The sequence below is a fragment of the Austrofundulus limnaeus genome, unplaced genomic scaffold (assembly GCF_001266775.1).
Source record: "Austrofundulus limnaeus strain Quisiro unplaced genomic scaffold, Austrofundulus_limnaeus-1.0 Scaffold1734, whole genome shotgun sequence".
NCBI lineage: Eukaryota > Metazoa > Chordata > Actinopteri > Cyprinodontiformes > Rivulidae > Austrofundulus > Austrofundulus limnaeus.
Window position 1 is genome coordinate 1 of NW_013954136.1, and position 9,971 is coordinate 9,971.

A 9,971-nucleotide genomic window follows, 5' to 3' on the forward strand; every position below is an offset into this window, starting at 1 on the left:
ACACACACACACACACACACACACACACACACACACACACACACTGCATCCCATCTCCCCACCATAATTGCAGCATAACGACAACCGTGCGTGAGCTAACAAAAATGTCCAAGAGCAAACCAGAGATGACAGCGGACTTGTTCTACAAACGGGATGCCGTGTCARGTTTGTCTCCGCTGCCATCGACGGCTTCCTCAGACGTTTTGATTGCACTTGAAAGGAACGCGAGCGTGTCTGCAGATGTGTCTGCGTGTGAGACGAGCTGCATGCAGATTTGGCGTCCTGTCTCTGGAGGAATACACCAGCACTTATCAGGCTCTCAGGGACTGTCAGCTTTGCTTCAGCACAACAGAATTAACACACCGCTTCAAAACCACAAAGTCGTACCTGAGCTGTTTCATCTATGTTTTACCTTTTTCAAGCTTTGGACTTAAACACTCAGTTAAATGATGAGTTTCTTTGATATATTTTTTCTGTACTTAAACGTTYACATTGAGTCTGAGTGGGCCGTGTTCCACGTCTGTGTTGTCGAGGCGTCTGRTTTGAACTGTGGCCATAAGGCTGTTTGTGCTTCTCGAGGCTGTCGTCCTCAAACCTGGTGGTGAACCTCTGAGCCTGAGAGGCCATTAAYCTGAAGGAGGACTCCATCGGACACAGATGATTCTGGCTGGGAAAGCAGCCCTTWACCAACACTGTTTTCAATGGAGCGGGGGTGRTGTTGACCTCAKCCAGCACTYTTGTCAGGCAGTAGAAGGAATACTTCTCGGACCCTCTCAACCCCACCAACAAGTCCTCCATAGAGGAAGCTGAGTCAGAGGACTTGAGGGTTAAAAGGTCCACAGTGGCAGGGCTCCGTGGGTGAATGAGATCCACACGGACTTCCTCAAAGCTCTAGATCAGCAGTCCCCAACCCTCGGGTCGTGGGTCGTTTGATATCAGGCCGCACAGAAAGAATAAATTACTTAAATTATTTTCGTCGTATTTATTATTTGAGTCTGAACAATGTTTTATTTTGGAAAAACAACCGGATTCTCTATGTTACGTCCGTCTATGACTCACTCTTGATGCATCAAGATGCTTGTCTCAGTGAAAACAGACATTTTTGGAAAGTTTCTTTGCAAAGGCAAAMGGGAAAAGTCGTTGGCACATGTCAGGAAGACGCTCCTAATGGATTGATGTTTATTATTATATTTGCTAAATATTAGTTCTTGTGTTGGTCATAGGCTATAGTTTTATTTTGTTGTATTCATCCGTCATACCTGCCGGTCCGTGAAAATATGTCTGACAATAAACCGGTCCATGCCGCTAAAAAGGTTGGGGACCGCTGCTCTAGATGTTGCTCTGTACTGTATGATGGTGGGTGGGTGAGTGGGGGAGAAATCCYCAAGTATAGGATTGGGGTCCTATTGGTACATTACTGGTATTGGTGTTTGGTGGTACAATGGCTCAGTGGTTAGCACTGACGCCTCACAGCTAGATGGTCCTGGATTCGATCCCCGGTTCGGACCTGGGGTGGAGTTTGCATGTTCTCCTCGTGCTAGCGTGGGTTTCCTCTGGGTACTCCGGTTTCCCCCACCCTGAAAACAAATAAGTACAATAGGTTACCTTCAGGCCCAGGCCTCCCTTGAAAAAGAGATCTGAGATCTCAATGGGACTTGCCTGGATAAATAACAGTAAATAAATAAGTGTAAAGAGGTATGATAGCCTATGTTTTGAGGTAAAAAAAAAAAATCTAACTTTAGAAAAGGTTTTAATAAGTAGAATTTATTTTTACACAACTTGTAAGAAATTTGCAAAATTCCTCATGGTTTAATACGCAAAACAAGTTTTACCAGAAAAGAAGAAAAATACTTAAATAATAACTAATCTGAAACTAATACAAAATAAAAAAAAAAACTTAAATGTATTATTGTAAAAAAAAGCATTTCACTTTAACCTTTATTCTTCTGAATGATCATAAAACTGTTCTATCAGACTTAAAGTAAATGTGTTATCTGTTCAATTAATTTTATGTTTTCTTTTTGGCTGAAGAAACATTTCATTTTTTTTTCCCTTTCAACCTTCTCTAGTTTTCATTCTGAACAAGTCCTGACCTTGGCTGCTAGAGACAAGCAGAGCATGAAGTACCACTGAACCTACSCCTCCCACCCCCTCCACCTCACCTCCTCAAACTCATTCTAAAACCCTTTAACCTTAATCAACCTTTTAATCAATTACCTCGTCTGATTACGCTCCATGCACACCTCCCACCCAGCTCCGCTCCTGTCGTTCCCCCTCCGTCTCTCTCTCTCTCTCTGCTCCTCTTGTATTCCCAGGTGGGCTGTACCCAGCAAAGTCAGAAGGTGCCTGTAACCACACAGCAGTTTCCTTCAGCCCCGGCCTCTTTAATGGGAACAAGTTTGGTCCGCTAATTAGCCCTTAATGCCATGTCAATTTGAATTAGGAGGGAGGTCCTTTTTAGCTGGAAAGACTAGATGTAGCACCCAAGGCAGAGCTGTGTGTGTCTGAGTGTGCTTGTGTGTGTGTGCAAAGGAACACTATCCAACCATGTATTTTAATCAAACCCATCCAGTTTTTTTAGTCTTCATAAAAGAACAGAAACAAAAGAATAGAGAGGCTGAAATACAGTAACAGAGTGAAAATGTGGGAAATATATGTAATAATTGTTTCACGCGGAGCATTTCAGCTYCAGAAGAATAGAGATGCACGTCTTGCTTTTCGTCTTCCCCACAGCTGTTGTCATAAGATGAATGGTTTAAAGTGTCTTTTTAGGTTTGGAAAAAAATATATAAAATAAACTTTAGAAAAACAGTGTCAGATTTTAACATTTCCAGTTATGTTCTTTATACTTTTTATTCACTTTGCAAGTTTGAAGCATTGTCATCACAGCTAAGTTGTAAGTTTTTCTCCACTGCTGCGTGAGCTGTTTTTGTTTTAAGGTTGTAAATTCCGTGTTTTCTGTGTGAGCTGTTTYTGTCTGCACAAGCAGAAACACATCACCAAAAATGGTATCCTGCCTTTTGTTTACTTCATTGCTYGGTGAGCTAACTTTTGTTAGAAATAGATACCTTGCTGTTTCCCCGCCCCTTTGCTTTAGTAGAAGCAACACTCTGCTACAGAAAGTTTGAAAACTTGAGGGAACTTTGTCTGAGTATCAGGTGCCTTCAGCTTCTCCCTCTTTTGRAAAGGAGTGTCTGAAAACTSACACKTTTGTCTCTTGTTCATTTATTWAAGGTATTATCATTGGATTAACCCTTTCACAGAACAACTCATTTGGAGACATTTTTTTTTCATCTTAAGACTAAGAAGGCTGATCTGTATCAGTGATGAGGTCTAAAGTTGCCCCCCCCCTCCCCCACACACACACAGAGAAAAAAACACATTTGAGTATGTTGTGGGGGTAGAGCTGTTACCTCTCATTGASAAAGTGGCAGGATTGAATCCCAGCCTTAGACCTCTCTTGGCAGCTTGTATTGTCTCTCTGTTTACACTTTCATTTTCTCCGGGTACTCCTGTTTCCTTCTATAGACCAAAAGCGTGCATGTTGAGTTAATTGATGGTTTAAAGTTGTGCCTGGGTGGGAGTGAAAGCATGAACGGTTGTCTCCATGTAGACTTGTGATCTGTCCAGGGCGTACTTCCTCTTGCACAGTAACTCCTGGACGTGGGCAGAAAGAATGGATGGAAAATAGCAATAATATTAATAACAATATTCTTTTCATTTATACCGTAACTAAGATTGAGATGAAAGTCAGTAAATTTAAAGTTTGAGCCACTAGAAGTCACTATATTCTTTATGCCAGGTTTGTAAAGTTTTCCAGAAGTGACACACAATCCATCACTCCATGAAGGTGTCTGAAAATTGCGTAATTGTGTGGCTTTGTGCCATTTGGCTTTTTGTAGTTAATGAATGACCTTGGGACAAATTGTAAACTTTGCGAGCCATTAAAAAATAAATAAATAAAWGCAGAAATCGACTCTCACTGCATCTTAACAGCTCAAACACCTCTGACGGTGTGAATGTTCCAGTCATTTTTAACCTGWCACATTCTCCTGACAGCTACACAAAGGTGATAACAACAGAGTGCGAGTGAGATCCTGACAAAATGTCTTTCCTTATGATAACTTGTAACGTTTTAAAATCAGGAACAACAGAGAGTCATCGCTGTGGTTTTCTCTCACTGCAGTATTATTATAATGTCAGTTTTATGTTATTCTCTATTCCTGATATGTGCTGAGGAATCTGAGAGAGGAGGCTCATTTCTTTTAGCCACTCCTGTCTCATCCGTGTCTGCATGCRGTTTATTTTCAGCACCGTGACGTCTGCTGTGTTTACGGTGGGAGACAATGTGGTCTCAGGAAGCGACGATCGCACGGTCAAAGTGTGGGACCTGAAGAACATGAGGTCYCCYATAACAACCATCCGCACCGACTCAGCTGTGAACAGGTGAGAGGAAGAAACTGGTGGGCCTTACAGGTGSAACTCTGTAGATAAAGGACTCCAGAACCACTGGTTTCATATTTATCAAATACAATAAATTAGAAAATGAGTGTAGTCAGAAATAAACCTGGCTTGTTCTTGACAATTCTTTTATGAAGCCAGAGGAAGAACAATAGAAAAGGAACAAACATTATTGTTTATCACAATAATCTTTGAGACAATTTTTCATCCAGCAAACTATTTGTTAGTGGCGCCAAATCCTGGTCCTCATGTCGCTATTCACTTGATTTTAAATGAACAATTAAAAGGCTTCTGCTGAACCTGGAAGAGGTAATTCAATCAGGTGTGTTGGAGCAGGGAAACGAGTACAACATGCAGGATGGCAGCCCTTAAGAACCAGAATTAGACTCCTCTGGCACAAAACAGGGACCGCTGGAATCCTGGTGCATTTCAAAGCGTAACTCCACATATTGACAGCCTGTTAGCCTGTTGGCCTGTTCATTAATAAAATGACCTACAACGTCTTAAATGTCTATTTGCAGCCCTACAACAGAACTCAGGTGAGCTATTTAAAACCTGGCTTCACTTCAAAGCGTGCCTCGTTCTGTTCTTTCAGGTTAAGTGTGTCTGCCAACCAGAGGATCATCGCTCTGCCACACGACAATCGACAAGTGCGTCTGTTTGACATGAGCGGCGTGAGGCTGGCCAGGCTTCCACGCAGCAACCGAATGGTAACAAATACAGCAAATAAGAAGCAATCTTCTCTGTTTTTTTTCCCCTAAGCAATAAATAAATAAATGTCTCTGTGTGTGTTTGCGCAGGGTCACCGGCGGATGGTGTGCTGCACGGCGTGGAACGAAGAGAACCAGTCGTGCAACCTGTTCACCTGCGGCTTTGACCGGCAAGCCATCGGCTGGAACATCAACATCCCTGCCCTGCTGCAGGAGAAGTGACGGAGTGGCTGAAATACAGAGGAAAATTAGTCCAAGGCGGTGCAGTGCATCAAATGTTTTTTTTTTTTTCTTCTTACATTCATGTTCTAATTGCACACTGTCCTGATTAAATATATACAGTGAAGAAAAGGAGACCGATCCAATCCCCCTCACTGCCCTCCGGGGCGTATTTACGGCTCACAAACGCTGTGATCTGCGGCCTCAGACTCGCCAGCTTGTTTGCCCTGGGAAACATTTGGAGCGACACGTATTTCACAGCTTGCAAACACAGCTGAAGGACACTGTTAACTTTCCCAGTTTGTGACCTGCAGCTGAAAGGTCCTGTTCTGTAACCGCTGGGTGACTCAGCTGGTTAGTGTGAGGCTGAAAACGTCTGTTTTGTTTCGTTATTGTAATTATTTAGCATGGTTTAGTGAGGGTGGACTGAACGTTTTAGCCCTAGCTTCCTGAATGCCACATTTTCATGTTCACGTCCCGTTTGCTCGTTCAAACAGCTGCTCTTGCATGTGGATAATCTCAGTTTTTGAACTTTACTTTTTAAAGCTGTGAGAGAACAATTAAACGGGGCAGTTTGGTTTATAGAATAGATGTACAGTATATATCATTTTGTGGCCTCAATAAGTGACCTGTGTTGCCAACAGATTTCTTGTTTTAAACACCCTTTTAAGGGTTGAGTGAATTATTTTTTTAAAGCACAGGTGGGCAACAACTTTTGTCCAGAAGGCCATTTTTACTTATTTAATTGGATTGCAGGGCTACAAACGTAATTAAAACAGTATCCTGCCTGCATCAGTCACACACAGCTTGACATCAACTGCGAAAAGACAACACAAAGCTGATTGTTGAATGCTTTGCTGGAATATTGTTTCAGYTAGGGGGCTTTTTGTTTGATTTTTCTTTTTTCTTTTTTTTTTTTCCATGAAGACAAGATTAGTATGCTTGGTCAAAAATGCTGTACTGTCTCGGCACCTTAAACACCTGCATCTTTAAGCTAACATTTACTTCAAATGTTAGCCTTTAAGCTAACATTTACTTTGAACAATAGCCTTTAAGCTAACATTTACTTTGAACGATAGCCTTTAAGCTAACATTCTCTCTAAACGTTAGCCTTTAAGCTAACATTTGTGTTAAACGATAGCCTCTAAGCTAACATTTACGTTGAATGATAGTCTTTAAGCTAACGTTAAAGCTAAGGTTTACTCTAAATGTTAGCCTTTACGCTAACTTTTACTTTGAACGATAGCCATTAAGCTAACGTTTACTCTAAACGTTAGCCTTTACGCTAACATTTGCGTTAAACAATAGCAAGCAAAAATATACTTTAAACAGCTCTTGACTGTCTGAACAACTTTAAAAACATGGTTGTGGCTATTTTAGTAAAAAAAATTACTCGCTTTTCAAACCAGTAAAAAGGCAGACCAGGTTTTAGCTTTCACCAAAAGTTAGTAAAACCCAGGATTTTGTTTGTTCATTTCAAGGTTTTTTGTTTTTGAATTTATTTATTTATTTTTATTTTTTGGCGGGGTGGGAGGTTAACATGGCTCTCAGGTCTTATTTMGCCCACGTGTGCTTTAAATTCCTGCTTATATTATTTCTCCTTGCCTCTCGTTCAGGCCTGCCARGTTACATGTGTAGCGAGAAGGCAGCGAGGTCGTTCATTTATCTAAAAACAGCAGCCCAGATGTTGCGTGAAAGCTTACCAGTCTGACATTTATGCTCTTCTTCCAGCCTTCGTGTTTCCAGATACTCTTACTTGCCGTGTTAAGTGTTTATGTCAGATTGTTTTATTTTTCTGTATGTTCTTTTTTTAGTATGTATATAGTAAATTCCTCTGCCCCTGTCAGAGTGACGAAGTGTCAAGAGCAAAGCAATAACTGGGGAACGACTGCGCCCAAGTTCACGAATCCTTCAAGGATCTGTGACTTGGTTGTGTTCAGCGTCATCGGATCACATCATTCCCAAAGTGTTGCTAATTTAGACGTGCACAAACTGCGCCGCGTGTTCTCTGTGTCAGTGACACGTCGGCCATTCTTTGTTGCCAACTCCCAACCTRGTGTTGCTGTAATGTGTGACCTCAAAGTGAACTTATTTGCATCTGTGCTTCACAAACAGCCTATTGATGATGTTTTTTGTTGTTTCCAAACTGCAGTGAACCATTTGCTTTGTACGTTTTGTTCTGAATGGCGCCTTTTAGATTTCAGAGACGGTCTTTATTTAAAACAGAAGCAATAACCCAGCTCCTCAGTGTTACTGGTGCTCAAAGTCAAAACTGTTGTCTTTTCTTTTTGTTGTGAACGAGTGAATTCACACTGAGTTGACTCAGTTCTAACCTGTCTGGAACTAAGTTCATGTGGATTAAAGAAAACACCGTTCSTTACACACGTGCAATGTTCTGATATGAGGTCATGCTGTAGTTTCCCAGACTCAGATGTTTAACTTATGTTCGTGCTGTAAATCCCACCAACTTGAGTTTTTTTTTTGTGTACTTGTATATCTTGTGAAGAATTACTGTAGATAGTTGTGCATGTTACCCAAAACGATTGCTTCGAACTGCACACATTACTTCTGTTCCTGCAAATATTAGAACCAGGAGGCATTTTAAAGTAGCATAAACCTTTTAAACAAAAAAATAAAAATAAAAAAGTCAAATTTGTTCGAATGCCTTACGTTAAAGACGGTGCATGACTCTTATCCACCTGAGCACCAGAGCGCTCCTCCAAATGCTTGTTAAAGAACTAATTGTGCTTCGCGGCGCGGCACAGATAGGATTCTTTCTTCAATTTTTATTCAGGGAACTCGGTCTCAAGCCCACTGGTATCTGTGTCATTTTTAATCTGCAGATAGAACGGTAAGTCCAATGTGCGCTCAGCTTTATGAATTTCATCCTGGGGGAAATATGATTTTTGGATAGATACATTAAATTATTGTGTGCCAGACTCTAAAGATTAAAAAAATATATTTAATATATAAAAAGTGAATCAGCTTTTGGCTCACTAAAGTGAATTTATATTCACCTCCAACTTCATTATGTGATCTACTTTGCATACTTTATTGTGACGCCTTTGTGCTCTCTGACGTTTTCCAATAAAACGATGTGATTCTCCTTCTTCCAGCCTCACATCTCTCTCTCTTCTTATTCAGCACAAATCCTGCTCACACGTTTCCTTCAGTTCAATGAGGCATGTGTCCTTTTGAAATTTACATTTTATTCATGTGCTAACCCCACCCTCCCCGTCTCTACCTGGAGTGCAGATGTGTGGTGTCGCCGAGAATGGATTTACATGTTAAATCAAAGTACAAATTAAGCCGAACATCTTTTGATATTAAGAGTTTAATTATGAAAGTAGAACGAAAAGTATCGGGTTTTATGTATTTTGAGTGAATGTTTCAGAGACAACATAGCATGATAACGTATTGTCACTTATTTTTTTGTAAAAAATACAAAAACACCCTGTGTAAAAACCCAGTATATATTTTTAAATTGTAAGTAATTATTTTCTTCTTGCATGACCCATGAGCCCATCTTTATCTGGGCTTACATTTTCTAATATAACAAGGCCACATCATCAACCCTTCTCCTCTGTGCTTGACTCTTTGTATTATTAAACTTACTGATTCTTTGACCTCTTTTTAAAACAAAACTAAGTCTGTAATGTTATTTTCTACCAGGTATTGTCGGGTATTATGATAGGTATTGCAGGTATTTGGCCTTAAAGTATAAATTATTTTTTGGCACAGAATTCATAACATTACTAATATCAAAAAGAAAAAAAAAGTAGGTCCTCTGGACGGGTTCTTCATTAGTGAAACGTTTTGTCTCTCCTCCAAGAGACTTCTTCAGTCTGAGTTTCAGGTGAACTCAGCCTTATAAGCACTGCCTCCACATGGACAAACAGGTTAGTCACATGCAAAAGAGGGCCATCGCCTAACAATAGACTTGATTAGCTCTGTTGTATGGGGCGCCAAGTGTAAAATGAAATGTTAAAATAAGTCACTAACAGATTTTTCATTATTTAGCTCACATTATTGTTTATAGAGGGTCATGTGCCCCATCACCTGACTTATTGGTGTGGATGCTTCGGCTGTGGTTATTTGGTGTTTTATGTGTTTGTAGTGAGTGCAAGCGGGGTATTAGTGAAACATCACTAATAGTTTACCAACTGTTGCGTGTTGTAATAAAAACTATCTAACTTAAATTTGAACTTAGTTTATTTAATAAAGCATGAGCAGCTGGAGACATTCAACAGATACACACTGGGAGGCGCAGCGTCTGATGCTACCTACAGGACCTACGGTAGCTGTGAGAGGTCAGTATTCCAACTTGTTTATATGCAGATGACTCTTTAATTTAATTACTGATTGTTACTAGTTGTGATGTCTTGATGCATCTCAATGATCCAAGAAGAAAAATCTAAAAAGTTGAGTCAGGTCCTCGGGATGGATTCTTCATTGTTGAAACATTTTGTTGTTGGTTTTTTTTTAATCCCAAAGACTTCTTCAGTTAAAGGATTTGCCAACAAATACAACCCTGTTTTTTCCTTTTTTTAAAATCAAGTAACGAAACCCTAAAAACAAAAC

The 9,971-nt window shown here is 40.3% G+C and overlaps 1 protein-coding gene across 1 annotated transcript; it reads left to right on the forward strand.

Moving 5' to 3' along the window:
* Positions 1-4,311: 4,311 nt before the first annotated feature.
* Positions 4,312-8,505, forward strand: LOC106536221 (WD repeat-containing protein 37; the record flags this gene model as incomplete). The annotated part of the gene is given in 3 exon segments (XM_014033430.1): positions 4,312-4,446; positions 5,057-5,171; positions 5,262-8,505. Coding segments are annotated over 3 exon segments (382 nt in total), but the record flags the coding sequence as incomplete, so codon positions are not given.
* Positions 8,506-9,971: the final 1,466 nt, after the last annotated feature.